The sequence below is a fragment of the Callospermophilus lateralis genome, chromosome 11 (assembly GCF_048772815.1).
Source record: "Callospermophilus lateralis isolate mCalLat2 chromosome 11, mCalLat2.hap1, whole genome shotgun sequence".
Classification (NCBI taxonomy): Eukaryota; Metazoa; Chordata; class Mammalia; order Rodentia; family Sciuridae; genus Callospermophilus; species Callospermophilus lateralis.
In genome coordinates, this window is record NC_135315.1 from 45,115,208 (window position 1) to 45,138,528 (window position 23,321).

At 44.1% G+C, this 23,321-nt stretch overlaps 1 protein-coding gene and 1 non-coding gene across 2 annotated transcripts in view; both read left to right on the forward strand.

Annotated features, from left to right (window-relative positions):
- Rpa1 (replication protein A1) overlaps positions 1-5,601 on the forward strand; it is a 54,733-nt gene extending 49,132 nt beyond the window's left edge. Inside the window, exons 16-17 of the mRNA XM_076870208.1 lie at positions 3,022-3,108; positions 4,566-5,601. Of these exons, the coding sequence (XP_076726323.1) occupies positions 3,022-3,108; positions 4,566-4,670 (192 nt within the window). The 3' untranslated portion in view covers positions 4,671-5,601. The remainder of the gene's footprint in view (positions 1-3,021; positions 3,109-4,565) is intronic.
- Positions 5,602-10,394: 4,793 nt separating this feature from the next.
- Trnaa-ugc (transfer RNA alanine (anticodon UGC)) lies at positions 10,395-10,467 on the forward strand. The gene has a single exon. It is a non-coding gene; the product is annotated as a tRNA-Ala (tRNA).
- Positions 10,468-23,321: the final 12,854 nt, after the last annotated feature.

Sequence of the window (23,321 nt, forward strand, 5' to 3'; positions counted from 1 at the left end):
CTGTATTTTCTAGGACATGAAAATCGGCATCCATCTATATATATGTGTTGTCCCCACCCCCAGCCTCCCCATATTTCCTCCAAATTGGAATGCTTACCAAGGTCACAAAGAAAAGAGAATTTGCCATTTTTTTTTCCTTTCTGTCCTTGGTTCTATTTGATTCTGTCCCCACTTCTATTTTAAATTGTCCATGAGATCTCTGAAAATAGTCACAAGTTCTTTTAATGTACATGTTGAAAGCCTAGGGAACAACTTATTTTTGGTAATATGATACTTATAAAATGTCTATATAATGAAGTTATTAGTTTTATATAAAATTATTATAGTTTATTTTATGCATTTTTATGTAAGATATATTTTATTTTATAATCTTGCTTGCTTTACTAGAAGCAACAAGTTCTTTTACAAAAATAACTGGAATTGACTTTGAAGTGTGATGGTATCTTTTATCTATTTCATCTGGTCCTTTATTTTCATATCAGAGTTTAAGGCTCCAGTCAGCCTTTCAGGATTTTTTTATGAGCTTATATTTGACTGTTTTTACTGCTGGTGAATAAGGATATATAGGAACTCTTCCCTCAGGAAGCATAGTGGCTTTTTTTTTTTTCCTTGTAGTACTGGGGATAGAACCATACTTCATGCATGCTAGGCAAGTGCTCTACCATTGAGCTACACCCCCAGCCTTTTTTAAATTTCTTTTGTTTGTTTGTTTTATGTGGTGCTGGGGATCAAACCCAGTGCCTCACACATGCTAGATAAGTGCTCTCCCAGTGAGCTCCAGCCCCAGCCCCAGCCCAGCCTTTTTTATTTCTGAAAAAGGGTTGCACTAAGTTAGCCAGGCTGGCCGAGACATGTGGTCCTCCTGCCTCAGCCTCTAGAGAGGTTGGGATTGTAGATGTGTTCCACAGGGTCCAGGTGCAGAGCCATGGTGCTCATGGAGCATGTGTGCAGCCATGCTTTTCCTAATCTGGAAGAATAATGGCGGCTATATAATTTTCTTAAAGTTTAATATATAATTTTATTACATTTGAAAGCCCAGAGAATGACTATTTTGTTCAAGTAACATTTACGTAAAGAGGTCCATATGATAAAGCCATTTTCATGTTCCATATGCTTGCAAATTACTTTACTTATAGCAACTATTAGTTTTATATGTAAAGTTATTATAAGTTTATTTTATGTGTTTTATGCATACTTGCCTTACCAGAATTTTTTTTTCAATACAAAAACTTTAAGTAGCATTGAGGAATGCAAATGAGAGAGAAAGGACTATGTTTTTAGATATTCCCAGACCTTTGCCCATTCTACCTGTCTATATGTACTTACTAAATTAGTATTTATACAGAGACTGAAATAATGAAATAAATGACAACTTGAACTTACATTTTCTGGTGTTTTCCCACCTGGGTTTTTTGGGGTGTTTTTTTTTTTTTTTTCCTTTTCTTTTTGGTACTTGACCACCGAGCCACATCCCCAGCATTGTTTTGTATTCTATTTAGAGACTGAATCTCACTGAGTTGCTTAGCACTTCACTTTTTGCTGAGGCTAGCTTTGAACTTGTGATCCTCCTGCCTTTGCCTCCCCAGCTGCTAAGATTACAGGCATGCACCACCTCGCCTGGCTATATTTCTTATTTTGAGCAGGGTGTCTCTAAGTTATGCAGGCTGGCCTTGAACTTGAGATCCTCCTGCCTCAGTCTCTTTGAGAGTCTGGGATTGTAAGTATGCACCACCATACCCAGCTTTCTCACCAAATTCTTTTATAAATTTTTTTTAGCGTTGATGGGCCTTTATTTTATTCATTTATTTATATGTGTTGCTGAGAATTGAACCCAGTGCCTCACACATGTGAGGCAAGCACTCTCCCACTGATCCACAACCTCAATTCCATCACAAACATTTGAAGTCTTAGAAATGTGTTTTTTTTTTTTTTTTTTTAAGAAAGAGAGATAATTTTTTAATATTTATTTTTGAGGATCGAACCCGGGCCACACGCATGCCAGGTGAATGTGCTACCACTTGAGCTACATCTCCAGCCCCTAGAAATGTGTTTTCTAAGAATATTTTTAATTTTTCATATATGGTAAAATAAACATAACATAAAACTTACCATTGTAACCATTTTGAAGCACATAAATTAACTGGCACTAACTGTATTCAAACAATAGCTCCCCATTCCCAACTTCTCCCAGCACCTGGCAACCACCATTCTGCTTCTGTGAATTTGATGACAGTCAACCCTCTGCATCTGAAATTCAGCCAACCACAGATCAAAAAATTTTTTTTGGAAAAAAAAAATTGCATCTAAGCTGAACACATATTTTTTCTTGTCATTATTTGCCCCAACGATTCAGTATACAAAACTATTTACACAGTATTTACATTGTATTAGATATTAAAAGTAATCTAGAGATAATATAAAGTGTATGGGAGAATGTTCGTAGGTTCTATGTAAATACTATGCTGTTTTATGTGAGGAACTTGAGTATCCTTTAGTATTTGTTTGAGGGGAGGTCATGGAACAGGGAGGGAGACTGGTACTCTAGAGTGTTGAAATTTTTAATAAAATTCTGCTTAAATGGTTTTATGTGATGAAACATCACTTGTAAGTCGTTTCTCAGTAATTTCAAGTGGGGTTGGGGGGGCATGATAATTCAAAAGGTACAGTGGCTACTTAAGAGGGTGAGTCATGAGGACAGAAAATTCAAAACTAACCTAGGAAACTTAGTAAGACCCTGTCTCAAAAAATAAAAAGCTGGAGGATATAGCTCAGTGATAGAGCACCTACCTAGCACGTGCAAAAACCTGGTTCAGTCCCTAGCAACACACACACACACATGCACACACATGCTCTTATATAAGTAATCCACTAGTTTCCATGTGTAGTTTGTTTTTGTTTTTGTTTTTGTTTTGGTGGTACTGGGGATTGAACTCAGGGCCTTGTGCATGCAAAGCAAGCACTCTACCAACTGAGCTATATCCCCAGCCCCCATGTGTAGTTTTTTATGTTTGTTTTTTACAGAATGAGCAGGCATTTGAAGAAGTTTTCCAGAACGCCAACTTTCGATCTTTCACATTCAAAATCAGGGTCAAACTGGAGACCTACAATGTAAGTAAGGTCATCAGAGACAGAAGGGTTAACAGTGGGAAATGACTGCTCCCCGGCAACGTTCCAGTATTGGAGTCTTTGAGTGGCCTATTGAATGCCTGACCCAGGGCTGAGCACCCTGTGTTCATTACTTGTGGAACTTTCCTTGCACTGAGGCACTCTTACCCCATTGTCAGCTGAGGAAACAAACTCAGGTTCAATGTCTTGTTTGAACATCTAGGCAGGGAAATGCTGTCTATATGGCCCTTTCCATTAGAATCTGAGTTTTTGTTTGGTTTGGTGTTCTTGTCTGTGTGCTGATAAAAAAATGGTAATGTGTATACTAGACTCACAACTCTTACAAGTTTAATCAACATATGAAACAAAGGTCACACGTAGTTAAAATTACCCTGAAAATTCCTTTAATTGCCCATGTCCTACGGTTGTGTAGCATGATAAGCAGCTTTCACTGAGCACTGTCAGCCACTGTCCTACATCCTTTACATGTGTTGTCTCACTTGATCCTCACAGTACCCCCTGTGGTGCCCCCATTTTGCCAATGAAAAATGCAGGCATGCTGAGATTGAGTCTCTGGCCTGAAAGTCATGTGCTAGCAAGCAACAGACCTGAGATTCCAACCCAAGCTGTTCGACTTCCAAGCTTTTCTCCTAACCGTTTTTTAAAATATCAGTATATTTAATAATGTACTGAGCACTCAGGAGTGTGAGAGCTGCTAGCTGGACCATGCAACCTCTGGGCATCACCCTTTCTGCCTCTAAAGGCACTACTCAGTCCCTGGAGATAATATATGAGTGAGAAGGAAGAAGTCTACCAACCTTTGCTAGCTGCAGCATTTAACTCATTCTGTATTATCAGACTTTGGGTGAGATGTTTGTAAGCATTAAATGAGATGGATGTCAAATAGCAGTGTGATATGACAGGAGGGAATGGATTGGGCTAAAGAGGGATTTTGGGGTCACTTAAGTCCCCTCTTGTTATGGACAAGGAAAGTGATCAGAGCTGAGACAGGGCCACCCCCTCTGCTATAGGTGCTTTTTCTTTGACAACAGCTCAGCTTTTCTTGAGATGAAAATCAGCTTTCAAACAAGCTGTGTGGCTTTGGGCAAGTCACTTATCCTCTCGGGGCTCCTATTTGCCCCCCTGTAAAAAGAATAAAGACTAGAGATGCCCCTCAAAGCCATTCAGTTAGACTTTGAGGTCTCTGAGTGTTGAGCGCCTGAGGACAGGAAGGAAAGGGCCTGCACAAAGCGGAGATGTTTTGGCCACTGTCCCAGCCCTGAGAATTTTGGGCTAGGCTCTCACACGCAGTGTTTTCTTTGTGGGAATTACTGAACTCTGAATCAGTGTGTCTGTTTCCTCCTGCTGGGCTTGTTGAAATCACTGAAGCAAAGCGGGTTATCACCACTGCTCCATGCCAGGGCTTCTATCACTCACAAACCGCTTTTCTCATTTCAAAGGATGAGTCTCGAATTAAGGCCACTGTGATGGACGTGAAGCCCGTGGACTACAGAGACTACGGCAAAAGACTGATCATGAACATCAGGAGAAACGCAGCGATGTAAGAGAGCAGTGCAACACTGATTGGGCAGAAGTTTGAAAGCTAAAATGGAGTCAGTCTCGTTCCTACCCCCACATGATAGTCAAGAGTTAGAGCACCTCTGTGGTGGACTGGCAGTTTCCCCTCTGAGTGCCTCATGGGACCCAGGCAAAGGACAAAAGTGCTCAAAGGGCTGTAGTGCAAACTCTCAGACCCAGGCCCTCCCTCTGACTACAGGCTTTTGCTGATTTTATTAAAATTTCTTTATCTTCAAGCAGTAATTATGTCACAAGTAATTGACCCTAACTCTGCAAACAGTGAATTAAATTATGTCATTCAAGTTTTGCTTCTCCAGTGGTGACGCCTTCAACTTGGGTTCCTCCTCGGGGGAGCCTGGCGTGTTGATGAGGAACCCAGGCATTGAGTCTGTGTGTCTTCCTGGAATTCAGAGCCTCTCTCTAGAGGTGCCACATCGTCGTTAAAGCTTGGAATGGCGGTAGGGTAGAATTATTAATCAAAGGCATATCTTTATATCTGAAGACTATCCTTCCTTCAGGGTTTAATAGATTTAATAGACTTCGTCAGACGGGTCTGATATTAATCAAAATTGTTTCTTGTGAGGATGGCTGATAAGCATTGACTTGCTGTCCCCCAGGGACATGCAGGCAACTACAAAGCATTGCTGGAGTTTTCACTTCAATTAATGCTGCATTTGGTTGGTGAACGACACTGTGTCTACCTGTACATCATTTCTTGTGTTTGTGTGTTTCATTTCTTGATTAAAGCTATGTTAAATAGAAAGGATTTTGAAGAGAAAAAGCCTTTTGTTTCCCTTACTTTGTTTTAATAAACAGTATATTCTATGCATGTGAATCCTACTTTCTTTGAATGCAAAGGGTTCTTGTAACTGGAAAGCAATTAATTAGCCTTCATAATAAATGTTCACTTGGGAGAGATGTTAACTCGTTACAAACTTGGAGATTAGTCCAAGGCCTGGAGATCATTCTTGCTAATGTTTGCAACCCCAAAATGCATCTTTAAAAGAATGAAAACACAAAAAAGAAAAGCCATTGTGCCCAAGAATGCTGATGATCTGGCACTTTGGGATTTTATTGATGTTTACACAGCAGTCTAACACCAACCAGGCTTTGAAATGTGTACAGACAGTGAGCCAGTAAGAAAACAGTAATTATGCTACTGGGCTTTTCAGTCAGCAAGAGCATGCTTGCGCTGTGTGTTCCTAATCATATTAATTATCTATCCAGTTGCTGCAACACACCGCTTGGCATTTGCTGCACATCTCTCCAAGTATGCGGGCAGTGTTGCAGTCGGCCTGCAGCTGCGGTCCTGGTTTCTAATTTGTGTAGATGCAGCATATGGAGGCTTTGTGGACCCCAAGAGTGATGCCACCCTGTCTGTTTCATCCTCAGCTCTCCTTTTTCAAGAGGAAGCAGCCAACCTTAGACTGAATGACTCCCATTGCTGAGAACAGACAGAATGGCTTCCTTTGAGGCCCACTGAGGGTTGAGATTCATTTCTCCTTACCCTTCCCTCATCTCAGAAGAAGGGAATTGGGTTGCACTTGATTCTCTGGCTGAGGTCTCACCAATATTTAAGGACACTCTTTTCTGTCTGACCTTGCTGATCAAGCATTGACTAGAAAATTATAGTCTTCAGCGCTGTTTGGGATTGACAAATTGTGGGTTGGAGATGGTAATCTAGCTTTCAGTCCAGTAACCAGTCTTTTATATCTACTATTCCCGGCATTCCTCCTTCTCCCCAGCATGTATCTGACTGCCCAGTGAGGGGGACTGACTAGCAGCTCTACCAGCATGTGTCCGAGGACGCTGGACCAGTCTCCATACTTGGTCCTTGGCCAGTGCAAGGAAACCAGCATATCTACATGGATGCGATTAAAAATCCAGGGGGAGTGAGAGGGAGGGCGCTCCCTGGAGGGAGGATGCTTAACAGATTTCCCTACTAAAAAATCAGATCACCAGCAGAGCAGCCTCAGAAATTGGCTCCACTGTTTTGCTTTTAAGAGATTTAGGTCCCAGAGGGTTGCCTAAGTAGATTCTGGCCCACAGTTCTTAGAATTCTCTTGGATATAGTTTACCTCGAAAGGCCATTCATGTTGTTCTATTTCTCATCTTTCACTTAGAGATCAATGTTTATTTTGCGTACACCATGACATCAGCATTAAGCAATTAGGGAAAAAATCTAATCATTTCGCCTTTATTTTAAATGGTTCTTGAATTCTCCTCAGTCTCATTGTGAAAAAAGAAAAAATAAATAAATAAAAAGGTAACAATCTGATTTCTGTCCATATTTTCAGTGTTTTATGCTTTCCATTAAAGCCTTACTAATCTCTAGTGTGCTGTTCTGACTTTTTTTTTTTTTAACTGCAGGGTCAAAACTGCCCTTCTCCCCCACCTTTTTTTTTTTTTTCCCCTGAGTGGCCTGTCTTTGAAAAGTATAAATAATATTGATCGTGGTATTTAATACGCTAATGAAACCCATAGTTATTGACTACATAATTAATATACTGTCTAAAAGTGAAGTTTGGCAGCCCAGTATATAAAGGTTTATATTGACTTGTGTTTCTTTGGCAATAAGCCTGCCAAGGCTTTATTTATAGAAAATGAAACAGGTTGCTCAGCCTTTCCTCCTTTGCACTTGTTAGAAGGCCACTCCTGATCCTCTAGTAAACTGATTGTTTCCTTCTCTCAAAGAGTGAGTTTTGTAGTTGTTTTTTAATCCTCCACGTTTTTGTTTGGCTTGCTACATCTTAGTCTTATAATCTACTCTGTAGGGAGAATTCTGGCTTTACAAACATCTTTGGAGATAATTATTCTCTAAAAGAATACAACAGTTTAGATGTTTTATTTTCACTTGTTGGGAGGGATCTTAACACAGTAAGTTTATTTTATTATTTAGCTTGTTAAGAATTTGTTAGTACTTGCTGGGCATGGTGGTGCACACCTGTAATCCCAGCAGCTTGGGAGGCTGGGACAGGAGAATCGTGAGTTCAAAGCCAGGCTCAGTAAAAGTGAGGTGCTGAGCAGCTCAGTGAGACCCTGTCTCTAAATAAGGAAATAGGGCTGGGATGTGGTTCAGTGGTCGAGTGCCCCAATCCCTATACCGACAACAAAAAGAATTGTTAGTACTTACTAAAGAAAAAATAAAGGGGAAATTTGGACCATTGATAATTATTTTTCTGTATCCAGCGATAATCTGCCACGGAGCTATATCCTCAGCCTTTTTTTTTTTTTTTGGTACTGGGAACTGAACTCAGGTATACTCAGCCACTGAACCACATCCCCAGCCCTTTTTATTTTTTATTTTGAGTCAAAGTCTCACTGAGTTGTTGACCTTGAACTGGCAGTCCTCTGGCTTCAGTCTCTAGTAGGGATCACTGGCGTGCATCGCCACGCCCAGCTGGATCATTACTTCCTATGCAAGTAATCCACATCCACATTTATTTTAGAAAAATAACTTGGAAACAAGAAAAATCAAAATCATCCATAATCCCATCAACCAGCAATAACCACTTGTTTAATTATTTTCTGTGTATATATAAATGTGGATAAATAACAGGTTTTAAGCCAAAGAGGGTGGAGGTCATTAGTCGCAGCTGTGATAGAGCACTTGCCTAGTATGCATGAGGCCCTGGGTTTCATCCCCAGTGTCACAAAAGAATGAAATGGGATCATACCATTTTGTAACATCAAGCACTAGATGATGGAGATCTTCTTTGATGAAAATAGATCTGCATCATTTTAAGTGGTATTTGGCTATTCAGATGTGTATATTTATGGAGCCGAATCACTCTTGACAGATTCTTCTACTTTTTAAATTGTTATAAACTCAGGTTCACATGGGCATGAACAGGTTTTCTTTACAGCATTGTGAAAATACACGCTTGTGCTTCTTGTCCTGTTAGGTTCTCTGATTGTTTTTCTGTTGCCCAAGTCCAGTGATAACTCATCTTACCCTGTGTGCCATCCAGAGCTGGCAGGTAATTTGAGCAGACCCATTAGAAGTTGGTAGATTAATGGAGGGAGAGTGGGAAGGGAAGCTTTGGAGCCATTCCTGGTTTTACCACCTACCCAAGGGATGTGGGTGGTGACCACCAAGAGGCCTGAACCCTCGTTTTCTGCCAGCATGGCAGAGATGGCTTCCCAGGAGCACATTTGACTTGCTTTATAAATCAACCTGATTCTTCCTCTAAAGCTATTAGTTACTGATCCTTAAATCTTTTAATTATGTTTGTGATAGAAATTTTGGTAGGTCGTTGAGAAAAGCACCTGGTCAGTTGTCTCCTTGGCTACCCGTTTTAGCCTCCTTGATTTTATGTGTGTACGTAACATGTGTGATGTTCTTAGCTGGGAATTGAACCAGGGGCACTTTACTGCCGCAGTCTGGCTGGGCACAATTCAGGAGCCACTTGTCAAAAGAAACGAACTTTATTTTTAGAACACACACACCACACCACACAGCTCCTCAGGAAAACCTTCAGAGCCCAACTGCCACCACTGGCTTCCCACAAGCCTCTCAACCTCCCTCCCTCCTCCTGTTCTTGAGGCTGATTGGCTGGGTTGCATGGGCAGAGCAAAAAAAAGTCCCCCAACGAGCAGCTGCGTGGTCTGAAAGGATCGGGAAACAGGCCTTTTGCTGGGGCTCCTTCGGCTGTGGCTCTCAACACTTTACCACTAAGCCACATCTTCAGTCTTTTTTGTTTTGTTTTGAGACAGGGTCTCACTAAGTTGCTTAGGACCTCCCTAAGTTGTTGCTGAGGGTAGCCTTAAACTTGCAATCCTCCTGCCTCAGCCTCCTGAGTAGCTGGGATTATGGGCGTGCACCATTGCGCCCAGCTATTTATTTACTTTTGTGCTAGGGATTGAATCCAGGGCCTCATACATGCCAAGCACATGCTCTACCATGGAGCTATATCCCCTCTAGATGGCTTTAAATCAAGATACTCATTCCCAGGAACTGTGGTCTATTTGGAGCAAGGCTTGGGGCTACATAGTCATATCAGTGAAATTAAAATTCAGTAGATGGCAAGATCACTGGAGACGGGAATCATCAGCAAAGAGTGCACTAAGAAACAAGTGAGTTGAGACATTTGGACTGTAGCATTCATTTAGGTCAGGGGCTGACTGACTGCATGGAGGAATGCATGCCACAGCTGATCACAGTTACTCATTCTACACTCATGGAGGAAACTATGTAGAAGCCATAGAAGTTGGGAGAAGGCCCCAGAAGTTGGTACCCTGTGTGAATAATGTTTGATGGGGTTTGGGATAAGAGATTCCTACTTGTGGGCTGGGATTGTGGCTCAGCGGTAAGAGCGTTTGCCTAGCACGTGTTGAGGCCCTGGGTTCGATTCTTAGCACCACATAAAGATAAAAAAAGAGAGAGAGAGATTCCTACTTGCTTTAACTGTCATCAGTTCGATTCTCAGCACCACATAAAGATAAAAAAAGAGAGAGATTCCTACTTGCTTTAACTGTCATCAGACCCCAATTCGTATTGAGCTTGTCATGATAGCTGGTGACTTGCCAGCAAACTTGTGGATGTATTTAAGGCTTTGAACCAAACACCTGGCTTTCAGCTTCGCCCAGGCTCTTTATGGCTGTTACCTTGCACCCCTACTTCTTAGAGCTGATGGTAAATCTCAAAATATCCAATTTTCAAGAAAACAATTTTTGTTTTTTCAGCCTTGAAATAGACAGGTGAGGGGGCTGGGGATATAGCTCAGTTGGTAGAGTGCTTGCCTTGCATGCACAAGGCCCTGGGTTCAATCCTCAGTATCACCAAAAAAAAAAAAAAAAAAAAAAAAGGTGAAAAATTTAATCCCAACCGCCTCCCATTTAATATTTATACCCATTTCAAAAAGTGATCAGGTAAACTTTTAATAATGGTGAGCCATTCTTATAAAATTGTACCTGTTCCCTAGTGTATTCCCCAGTTTGGTAATTGGAAGTTGGTGCTGTCATTAAAAATGACAGCTTCTTCAGATAACGTGCCTGGTGCTTGTAAAATGCAGATAACCCATCCTATATTTAACTTGTGTGTGGTATAGCTCCCTTTCAGTAGTTAGGTAACCAAGGGGCTGGTGCCTCCAGCAGGAGACCTCCCAGCAGGGAGCAGCAGCTCTGTGCTCATGAATACCCTGCCCTGAAGTGGAGCCAGAACAACCGGGACTTTTTAAAAATAAGCCCCAATTGGACTCTCATCTCCTCTCCCGGTTGACACTGCTGTTCATGTTGAAGTTTATTTATATCTTCAGTCAGCCATGGTACAGAGGTCATTTCTATTGGCCTAAAATTTTAAAGGCTTATAGTTTTGCCTAGGAAAGCTGATCTCCTCAGCACTCAGGCTTGTAATGCCGAGCTTGACTTCTGCAGAAGCATTTCTGCTTCCATAACACCCCTCTCTCCCACCGCCACCGCCACCGATCTCCTTCTCCACTGTTTATTTAAAATCTGAATAGCTTTATAAGGTACATCCCTGCAAATGAGCTCTCTTCTAATGGGCTCTCTCTAGGCAGCAAACCTTCCATAAAGGAACCACTAATTAAGCAAAAAAAAAAAAAAAAAATTTGTCTTGCTTAGCCACGTTTCAGGAATCCAGCAGTCAGTTTAGAATATGGCAGCATCCTTCTTTATAGCCGTGATATTAATAATATTCTTTTGTCTCATACCAGAGTGTTTGGCTAGCAGGTTTAGGGGTATGTGTGTGTGTGTGTGTGTGTGTGTGTGTGTGTGTGCATGTGTCTGTATCCCTGTTCCTGTCTTGCTCTCTATCTTTTCTTTAAATATTTATTTACTTTTTAGTTTTAGGTGGACACAATATCTTTATTTTATTTTTATGTGGTGCTAAGGATCAAACCCAGTGCCTCATGCATGCTAGGTGAGCACTCTACCACTGAGCCACAACCCCAGCCTTTGCTCTCCATCTTTTAAGAGGAAGATTTGTTCCCGTAGACTTTTATTTTTTGTGAAAATCCTTATTAAAGTTACTCTTTAAGGATCAAACCCATGCCGAGCCTTCCTGGTTGAAAGAGGTGCTGTGGGAAAGTGTGTCGATTTGCAGTGGAGGCACGCACAAGCTTTCCGGGAAGATGCCTGTCAGTCAAATGGGGTTCGTGTGGTGAGGGCCTGAACGGTGCTCTCTCTGTCTCCATCTGAGGGCGAATTGAAGGTGTTAGCAGGCTTAACCGGCCAGCATCACTCATGGCCGATGTGCACACCACAGCCGCATGCTACACAAGCCTCCTAATGGAACCTTTAGCTCCTGGAGCCAAGTCTCATTTTGTGTGTGTTATTAAAGTGCGGGTGACTAGGAAAAGCAGAGCCCTCTTAATTAGAGAGCGACATTCTTGCATAGTAGTAGTGTTCCATTCGTGGCATAATTGTCACAGCAAATTACCAGTTAGGTTAAATATTGAGCTGGTAGCTCTCGGATCTTCAATTATTTGCTCCACCCTGCCTTCCCTATCCCCTCCTACCCTCACCATCACCTGCTATCCTGCACTTCTAACTTGATCTTCTGCCAAGTGGTAGCTTTTAAGTGAGGCTTAGAGAAGATACACTTTACAGCAGGAGCAATAAATCTGGCTTTGGGCAAGTTATAGAATGCCAGGAACATCTGAACGAGGGGTGGGTGCAATTTTTGCTCCGTGTATGGGGGTGTGCTGGGTCATCTAAGTCCAGCTACAACCCACTCGGTCCATCAGTATATCTAACACGGGTGTCTCTAATGTGAGAACACTGCTTAAAACACCCCGGGAAATGCAAAGGAAATGTAAGACGAAGTCCCTTCTCTCGATGTTAAATCTGGGAGGGGAAGGCTCACAAAATGGAAGAACGTGCTTTATCAACAAGCAGAGTGATTCAGAGCAGATCGAGTATGTGGTGCAGGAGAAGAGTCTAGTGGAGGGAAGGGGGGACAAGCTGGTAGAGGCAGCCACACAACTTGCAAGCTGTCATTGTGAAGGTGTGAGAAATGGATTGGCAGGAGGAAAAGAAAAACCCATTTCATGCTGAAGGGACAGCACACTGTGTAGGAGAATATAAAATAGGCGCAGGTGATACCAAGGAAATTAGCTTGGTTTGAGTGGTAGATCTTTGTGGAAAAATAATAAATGAGATTGCTGAACATCAGGAGAACGACCTGGATCTTGATTTCCTTGGAGCTTAATACTTAAGCCCTGTGGAATGTAGGTCTTCGTGAGTGTTCTTTGTCGTTAATTGACCTTTCTGTTGCTCATGGAGCTGGTGAGCTTGCAAGCTAGGTCCACAGGAAGATTGCTCCAGTGCAGCCCGCCTCTGCTTAGCCAACTAAATCGCTGAGGAAATCCTGCAGGGGATGTTATTGGAGTGTTGTACACTCGATTCCTCACAAGCTTCATGCTGGGCTGCTCATTTCCTTTGGACAAAGATAGACTGGCTCCCTCTCTTGTTGATGGAATGAAAATTCTCTCTTGCATTATGGCTCATGTGATAACTTTGGTGGCGGTGGTGTGGGGATAATGAAGAGTCTCTTAATGGCTCTAGTTAAACCCGGTAATATCATTCTGTCAAACTTCAGCTGACTGTGGGAATCTAACCCAGTTTTTTGTTTGTTTGTTTGTTTGTTTTTTAATTTCTAAACATCTAAAACCTGCCACTGGCATCTTCAAAGCACTAATAAGGCGCCAGCCCTCATTTGTCTGTTTCCTGGAACATACTTATAAGCTAATTTCTTGACTCTAGAATAATGCCCCTCTCACTTGCAGCTCCCCAACCCGAGGTCAGATTCCTTGGTTAGGCTTAGGAAGTTGAAGTGATTTCCACCACAGCATCACCCATCTTGGGCTTTTAGCCACCGGCATGCTGGTTTAGTACCCCCAAAGGAGGAGAACTCATTTTGTTCTGCAAAAGGGGGAAATGAATTTGCTTCAGGACCTGCCTAGGTCTAATTAGTCTAGAAGCAGGGTTTGCCCTGTATATGAGGCGCGCGTGTGCACGTGTCTGGCGGTGTGTGCACGTGTGTTGTGTGCACGTGTGTGCCTCAGCTACGTAACACGTGCGCCTCAGCCATGGCTGCCGTGTGTTCAGATTGGCCCACTTCTGTCTTGCTTCTCAAGATGGCTGGTGGATGTCACCTTAGGACTCCAGAAAATGTCCTGCATTCACCCCCCCAAATGGGGAAGCAACCAGGTGGGATACGAATGTCAAGGGAACTCTATAATGGGCCTGGATGAATTTGGAAATGGGGGCCGCTGTGCTGAGACAGAGGAAGGGGTAATGGGGAGGAACAAGGGGGAAAAAAAAGGAATCGGTGGGGGGAGAGGTCATTTTAACCTAAATTAAATAATGGAAATGACAATTATGAACAGCAATAAGAGCAATGATTCGGCAGCCAGAACTACAAGACCATGACAAATGGCTCTCCAGGGAAACAGGCGCTGCCTCCTCTCCTGGAAGTCAGAGAAGGGGTCTCTCCACCAACCAGGGGCGGGAGGCAGAGTCTGCGGCTGCCTGATTTAGCCTGGAAGTTAAAATCGCTGAAGCAGTTTATAGAAACACCAGAGTGAGCTGCGGCGCACAATCAGTAGGCAGGATCCAGAAATGATGGCATAAATGTTTCAAATGTGCTCAGGGTAATTAGTTTTGAATTACCATGTGCATATTTTAAACATTTAAATGATCGTCCCAGGTTTTCGAAAACAGTTTCACGCGGCTTGATGTGGCTCCCCCTCCGGGCGCGTCCTCCCCACAGGAGAGTGGCCGCGCTGGGACTGAGCCAGGTGAAGCAAGAGCTGTTCTGCGTCTCCAACCACCAGAGAGGTGAGCGGCGGGAGCCGCGCTAAACCCTCAGATAAAGGCGGATTAGGCCTCAGCCCCGGGTCTTGGCGCAGCCGGCTCGCCCTGGACGTTCTTTCCTCCGAGCCAATGTCATCTGCGCCAGTTTTTCAAAACGATTTGTTCAGCTTTTAAGTTTTCCATTGTGCATGAAAATGCAATTCCATTTAGGTAGCTTTCCCCTTCCACCCCATCCCCCTTTTTATTTCATGAAGCCTTAGACATCTGGGAAACTTGAAAGGTGACTGGCGAGGTAGGAACTACATTTGGGGTTTTAAATCAGTGACCTTGTCCACTGGTCACTCAAGGCAAACAGCCTTCCAGCAACTTGAGTGGGCCTGGTGTTTGGCTCAGAATGCAAACACCAACGTCTAAGATCCTTAATTCAGGCAGCAGTGGAAAAGGCACAAATTTTCGAACCTTACCTGCCTGCTACAAAAGTCGTTAAGGTGGTATCCTCTGGTACTCCACAGAAGCCATTTCAGCTTTGGAACAGGGATGTTGAAAGTAGGGCCTCTAACTTTACCTGAATTTGGAATAGTGGTTTGGAAATGCAGCTCTGCATTCTTTTCTCCCTGTAACGCGCTGTTTCTCCAGCAGGTGGAGCTGGGAGATAAAAACTATGAGTCTATTCCCGGGACCTTTGAGTGGGAGCTATCTATGTTGAGATCCTGATTGAATGAAAATTGTTCATTATGCAAACTGTCTGGTTCAGTACACAGAGGCAGCCCCCAGGCACAAACCCCAAGTAGTTGCTTTTGCTCTCCCCAGATTAAAACATATGAACTGCTTTGATGTAATCTTATAACAAAGCCTAATAGAAATTTTATTTCTTCTGAAGTTGCCTGTCATTTCTTATTGCCCCCCTTCTTCTGTCCTATTAATACCCTTACAGTCAAGGATATGCAGCTCTGTATTTGATGATGAGAACAGTGTGCTTTCCTCGGCAATGGTTTGAGTTATTTAAATACAGTTACACTGCTCACAATATGTTTAATCTCTTGGTGTTTTTTCCCCCACTGCTATTTATCATTTTAATGGAATGCTACAGAATATCACATTATGCAATGTGTTTAAATTGATAAATTATATTAGAAAAATATTGGATAGGAGTTCTTAATGGTAAGTGGGTTTTTGTTAGAAATATTTTCTCATTAGTAGATCAGCAGCTCAAAGGGTAGAAACTGTAAGGATTTGGGAATAAGCTATATTTATGACCTATTTGGCTAATTAAAATTAAAGCATAATTTTAGCATGAAGTTCCTGCAAGACTTTGCAGAGAGGGTGGAGAAAGAAACTTGCCCAAATCCAGTTACTTTTAAATGTCAGTTGCCATAACAACTTCACATGAGCCATATTTTTACTTGAAAATTCCTTTTAGGATTCGGTTGCTATAATAATTTGCCTCGGCTCTTTTTAGGAGGCATATTTTTCTATTTTCCTTTTGTGATCATTTTAAGGCTTTCATTACTGTAACAAAAATGACCATATAAACCTCAACTTGTCATTTTTCCATGGAAAAGAGCAGAGTGGTCCCCCAAAATGGTAATGTGGGCTGCGGGGAATTTTTTTTTTCCAGAGAGGCTTCTCCCAGGTCATAGTGGAAAAGGGCCAAGCTCTGGGGATCCATTGCTGCAAGAGCTAGTGCCCTTCGGGTGGGAATTATTAAACCAACAGAATTTTTTGAAGCATGGCTGTTAAGCTTATTCTGTGCCCTGGTAAGTTTTAGTCTTTGTTTTTTTTGTGGCGTTGGGAATTGAACCCATGACTTTACACATGCTAGTCAAGAGCTCTACCACTGAGCTACATCCCTAGCATTGTGCCCCGGGTGTTCTACACTAGCCAAGGACCAGTATGACCCTCTCAAAGAAGGATGGGTCTGTTCATGCCTCCTGAAGGCCCATGGGCAGCCATCAATGTGATGTTCAGTGGAACTACTGATATTTGACAACTGAGTGAAGCAATTCCCAAAGTATTTACTTAGAAGCAATGCGACAGCCGAGTAAAGTTCAGTGCCCTTTCTTTTGCTCTATGGCTGTTAACCTTAATTCATTGGACAGTATGACCTCAGAGAAGCACCTGCATATGGGATCTGTTCTGGCCACAGGCACACCAGATCTGCCAGCCTTCCGGATCTCTCCAGGGCCAACTCTTGTCATTGCGAAGGGCAAGCTAGTGAGAAGGCTTGCAAGTGGGAAGGACATGTAATTTCAAAAGACTTCTGGATTCACCCCCTTGATGGAGCCTGGTTCTTCTTGCTTTTCTGCTGTGTCCCTGTGTCCCTGTGTCCCTGGCTTCAGTGACATCAAAGCTCTTCTTCCTGTTCCTAATATGGTCCTTTCTCGCTCTCTCTCCCCTGTCTTTCCTCCTCCTTTCCCAAACCTTCCAAATATTTTCAAGACTCTGAAACTTGAACATTGGTGGAAATCCTGCAAGAAGGGTGGCAGAGAAGATTGGATACCTGGTTATTCTCTTGCTTCCCTCCATGGGCCTCACACTCTCTCTTCTGACATTCTTACCTGAACAAGGAAAGTAACATCTGTCCCTCCAGTCTCATAGGGTGGCAGTGAAGCTCAAACACAATGATTTGTGGGAAGGACAAAACATAAAACGCTCTGTCACTTGTGAAAGGGATAGTAATTACCCAAGTGCCCCCTTACCTGCCATTTCACTTTTCTGTGCTTTTTGTCACTTGTGGTCAACTTTGGAGTCTGAAACTGCCAAATGAAAAATTCCCAAAACTCTTTTACAGAAGTTTTAAATTGCACCCGGATCCGAGGGTTCCTTGAGCACAAGTACTGCAATGCCACCACGTGGCAACTGAGATGGCCACCAAGTGACTAACGAGTGGGTGGGTAGTGTACGCAGCGTGCTTAAGCTGGACAGGGGGATGAGTCACATCCTCGGGCAGGACGGAGTGGGACGTTGGCGATTTCGTCACGCTACTTCCCAGGGACCGACAGAGAAGGTCAGAAGTGGCCTCCATCCCACGTCACCGTGTCCGCGTCACTCACCTCACTTCATCTCTTCACATAGGGTAGGTGCTGCATCATCTCACACCATCATAAGGAGGAGGAAGAGGAGTTCAGTACAGTATTTTGGGGAAGAGGAAGGGGCCTTATTCACAACACTCTAACTGCAGAATATTGTTGTATTTTATTATTAGTTATAGTTGTTAATCTCTTACTATGCCTGATTTGTAGACTGAATTTTATCATATACAGGGGGAAAAAAAAAAACCATAGAACTTGGTACCGTCTGAGGTTGCAAGCATCCACTGGGGGTCTTGGAACGCATGCCACTTGGATAAGCAGGGTGACTGTACTATATTTCCTCCTGCAAGGTGAGCAGACTTTGGAGGTCGGCACTTACGTGCAAGAGAAATCAACTGGGCTGGAAACACGAGTTGCTCTTTTCAGACCTCAGTGATGTGCTTTGGGAAGAGACTTTGATGAAGGTTCGCATCTGTTTGGGGATGTTCAACATTTTGATTGCTCTGTACGCGTCCACTGAAATGTAATACTTGACATTTCTCGAGAACCTGTGTGTGTGTGTGTGTGTGTGTGTGTGTGTGTGTGTTTAAACCAAGTGTAACCGAACTGTGTGCTCAGGGAAATGGAAATAAAACATTACTGCTTGGTTTAGATCTGCAGTTGGAGTTTCTGCTTCATCCTCACCCTGCTTTGAGGACATCCGTCCTTTCTCTACTTTTCAGCCCCCGGGCGTAGGAGGCAGACTGTTCTTCACACATGAGGGAGGCAACACAGGGAGAAGACAATGTGAGAACTCTGTGGTCAGACAGATCTGGGTTCAAATCCCACATTTTCCACTTACTGGATTTCACCCCCTGCATATAGATCAGGGGTGATATTAATGCCCGCCTTCCAGCCTATTGTATAGATAGAAGATAATAGAAAGCGTTTAGCATATAGCAGGATGATTTTAATGCACTGACGATTGTGCATGCTCAAAGAAGGACAGAGATCTCTTTGGCAGGTATGGCCCTGCTGCCAGTGCCTTGTGACCTGGGAGATATTTCCTCTCTTTCCTTCCTTCCTTTCTCTCTTCCTTTCTTTCTTTTTTTTCTGTTGGCACTTAGGATGAAACCCTGGGATGTTCTACCACTGAGCCACATCCCCAGCACTTTTTATTTTTTATTTTGACACAGGCTCTCGCCAGTTTGCCCAGGCTTGCCTCGAACTTGCGATCCTCCTTGCCTCAGCTTCCCAAGGGATTGCCACCACACCTGGCTTTGGGGGAATATTTTCATAGTTGCAGCTGATTAGAATGGGGCAACCTGGAGCCTGGTGGGGGCCTTCATTCCTAAGGTTCTTGTAGGCAAATCTGGGACAGCAGATGAAGAGCATTGCAGATAGATTGGTTTAAATTGTTTTCTTTTTTGCAGTACTGGGGGGTCAAACCCAGGGCCTGATGCAAGCTAGGCAAGTACTCTGCCACTGAGTTATTTTACCCTCAGCCCTGGTAGGTCAGTTTTTTTTTTTTTTTTTAGAGAGAGAATTTTAATATTTTTATTTTTTAGTTTTTTTCGGCAGACACAACATCTTTGTTTGTATGTGGTGCTAAGGATCGAACCCGGGCCGCATGCATGCCAGGCGAGTTCGCTACCGCTTGATCCACATCCCCAGCCCGGTAGGTCAGTTTTGATTCAACCAAAGAAAGTGATTTCTAATGATCAGAATTAAGCAATGACATAATAGGTCACATTAGAATACAATGAACATCCATCCCTTTTCCATTAAGAAAAGACTAGAAAACACTTGCAAAGCTCCTTGTATTTGACCCTGGAAAAGCTGAGCTTCAGGTGAAGCTTAACACTTTCCTTTGGGTTCCCTTCCCCCTCTGGGGTGCCTTGAGAGCATGATGCTCTGCAGTGGCCTGCCACCTTAGAAACCACCTCCCAGAGAAGGCACTTGGGTCTGAGTGACTCTCTGAGACAAAACAACGGTTTTGGAAGGTGTGGTCTGGCTTTGAGGAAAGGCTAGATGTCCCTGTGGCTTTGTTGCAGATCCAAAAATCACAGGTGCCCCAGGGGCTTCTGGGAAGTTCCCTCTGGCAAGCAAGAGGACCCAATAGGGAGAAGTCATAGGGAGAAGGCCTTGTCCTGGGAGCAGATCTCCAGGTGGCTCTGGTGACATAGTGGACTGAACTGTAGCTTCTCAAAGGATATGAATACCCATAACCAGTGATTGTGACCTGATGTGGAAAAAAGGGTCTATGCAGATGTAATTATGTAAAGGATCTCAGGACAAGATCCTTTGAATTAGCCAGGTGCCACTATGGCGAACGCCTTTAATCCCAGCCACTCGGGCCGCTGAGACAGGAGGTTTTCGAGTTCAAAGCCAGCCTCAGGAATTTAGTAAGGCACTAAGCAACTCAGTGAGACCCTGTCTCTAAATATAATACAAAATAGGCCCGGAGATGTGGCTCAGTGACCAACTGCTCCTAAGTTCAATTCGTAGTACCTCCCCCCACCCCCTGAAAAAAAAAAAAAAAAGATCATTTGAATTAGGGTGGGCCATATATTTGATGACCAGGGTCCTTATCAGAGAACAGAACAAGGGAGGACACCCAGAGAAGAAGGTAAGATATGAAGACAGGCAGAGTAGTGCAGAGATAAACCAAGGAGCCCTCATAGCCACTGAAGCTAAGAGAAGGCATAGGACAAACTCTCCCTCGAAGCTTCCAGAAGGACCAATCCTACCACAATCTCCATTTCAGATTTCTGTTTTCCAAAACTGGATAGAATGAATTTCTGCTGTTTTCAGCCACCAGTTTGTCTTAGCAGCCCCAAGAAACTCATACAGCCTATCTTTCTTCCATCTTGAATGCTCTCATGTTCCTTGGGCTGGGTCATTGAGGGGACTCATGGTCTCACTCGGGTTTCTATTGTATTTGTTAACATCTGGGATTTGTTGCTCCTGGGAGGCTGTTGTTTTAGAATCCTCACTGCAAAGTACAGAGCTCACTCTTCTTTACCCCCAAGTATTTCCCGGGGTCTGCTTCCTTCTGCATCAGACTCAATTTCATGGTACATTTTTTGGCTGTTTTTTTTTTTTTTGTTTGTTTGTTTTTGTTTTGTTTTGTTTTAATCATTTTAATGACATCTTAAGCCACAACACTAAGGAGCACAGGACCATCTGATGCCCAGGGCCCAGGTCCTGAGGGGTGCCAGGGTGGGGAGGCAGTGGGGGAAAGAATGTTTTTGAAAACCACCTTAAAAAGAAAAAGTGGCCCCAAGCATGCAATCAGCAGCTTTCGGCCACATTCTGCCAGCCGTAAATTTAATCTGTTTTGACCTGGACACAGCTGTTTTCCTCTGTCTTCAGCATCTTATTCTGAACTGCAGTGGCCAAGTGCCCTCTGTCATCGGCTGTGAGTTTTCATGCTGAAAGACACTCTAATGAGACAGTTGGCACCACATTCTGCACCTCGGTGGGTATTGTTCCCTCAACAAAGTTTTTAGTTAACGAGTTTGGGGGTTTTGATCTCAAAAGCACTGGGGAGATAAGCCAGCAGGCCCAGCAGTGACATGCCTTTGGAGACAGGCCTGAGCCAGTTCTGTTTCCAGGAACTGATGATCAGCCCCCAAGGAGCCTGGAAGTGGCCATGCAGGAAGGCAGGGGATGCTGGGTTACTCTCCCCCACCCTCTACTACCTCCATCCAAGCCCCCTGCTTTCTCCTGGGAAAAGAACAGAATCCCCGGGTGTGATTCTTTGAGTTCCTGTGGCCCCATCCTGCTTTTCAAACAGAAGTGTTTCTTCTTGTGCAGCCCAGGATGAGCACAGAAATAGAGACATCATTCTTTAGGGGACCTCTCTTGGCATCACCCTCATACACCAGCACTGGGGAGCCAGTCTCTGGCTCTGAGGACAGACTACCCATTTATCCCGTCTCCTGGCAGGTGACATCCAAGGAATGCTTGTGCTGGACCCTGTTGCTACAGAATGTCAAATACACTGGCTCTTGTGGAAACTCCCTGGCCCAGGCTTGGGTGTCTGAAGAGCAGGAGCCTTTCAAATTCTCAGAACTAATAAGAACCTTTCAAATCTTTTCCTTTCACTCTTTTCTTCTTCTTCTTTTTCCTATAATATTATTTTCTGTGTAAGAGCACCAAGTACTGAATTCTGCAGAAAATGAAGAAGGCTGTCAAAAAGCCAGAAAGAAAGAGGAAAATCCAATGCTGTCCCCAGCAGCAATAACCAGAAGGTACAACCGACCCTGCCCTGACTCAGCAGGTGAGCCCTACCTGTGCCAGCCTAAACTGCCACCAGTCCTGAGGCCCTGCATGGTAACAAGGAACTGGGTAACAAGAGCTGGGGCACTCTGTAAATGACGCAACATTTATACAACATCCATTTACCTTCCACGCACCTCTGCTTCCCTTCTGAATTCCTGGCAGCATTTGACTTCCAAGGAAGCCTCTTTTGCCTATGGAATTCATTTCCTCATCCTCCCTTGGAGAGGATACGGCCTCCTGTGAGCGGTGGTTTGTGGCAACAGATTGCAAACTGGGGAAGAAGGCTGCAATCCGAGGCAAGAGAGGTGCTGGGAGAGGGAGGGTCTCTTCCCTGGAAAAGCAGCCTGTTTAATGGAGTCCTTAGCCATTCAGAGGGCGGGGTGCTGTGGGGAAATGCAGGAAGCCGCTGCCGTATGAAGTGTAAATATGATGATTGTTGTCTCTTTCACGGGAGGTAAATAAATCAGCTCGATGTAGATTCAAGAGGTGGCTGGTGATGCTGTGTACTTACAAGGCGTCCGGAGCCTGGCCTCTTCAGAGTGCTTCAGACGTTGATTCATTACACCTTCCACCAGTCCGCCGAGGGAGGGAGGGGGAGAGTTATTATCCCTGCTCCAAACCAAGGGACCCAGAGAGGTTAAGAGGCAGTAAGTTGGGAGGAGAAAGCGCAGCCCCGGCAGCCCATCCAGCGCTCCCACCACTAGATCACGCTTCACTTAGAAACAAGTAATTGTCAGGTAACCTATTTTTCGGGGTCTAATTTCAGCATAGGAGGGCTTTGTCTCCTTCATATCTGAAAAATGTATGAGCTTATGGAGCAGGGAAGAAGGAGACTTTAATCATGTGCCACTCTTGTTTGGGGGCTGAAGCTTCTGAGGGCGCAGGAAAGTCTCTTGGCTGTGGGTTCTGCCCAGCAGGTGATGCTGAGATGGTGCGGTGCGGTCACCACTGGGGTTGGCAAATGGGTCAGAAGCACAGAGTCCCTGTCATCCCAGGGCTAGAGTTCAATCCTGACTGTGAAATATAGAAGCCAGGCAGTTTTAGACCCCAGAGGGGCAGACAATGCCCCCAAGATAATTCCCTGTGGGCTTGCTACCCTAGAGTCTGGGGCTCTCCTCACCCCAAACCCTACAGCTCTCCCAGGGCACTGGAGAATGGGAGGCAAGTTGCTGGCAGAGCTCTGTCATGTGGGTTACCAAGGAACAGGCGAACAGAGGAAACAGCCTGCAGTGTCCCCAAAGACCAATTTCCTCCAGCCCCAGCCAGTACAGAGATTCTCCAGCAAGTCCCAATTGCCAGGGTGGCTGCAGCTTAGCATCTGTCCAAGGGCATCACAGATGGGTGCGAAGCCAGCACCTCCGGTCACTGGGGGAGAGAGTGGAGGGGCCTGACCCGCCTGGCTCCTTATCTGAGGGAAGTCACATCTGGCACACCTGCCTGGGCATCACCTCCTGCTCCTGATGTGTGGAAGGGAGAGAAAGCTGTAGGAAGCCTCTCCTCTGTTTACTTAGCCCAAAGCCACGGGGCTCAGACTGTGCCCAGCTATATTGGGCAGGTCCAGGG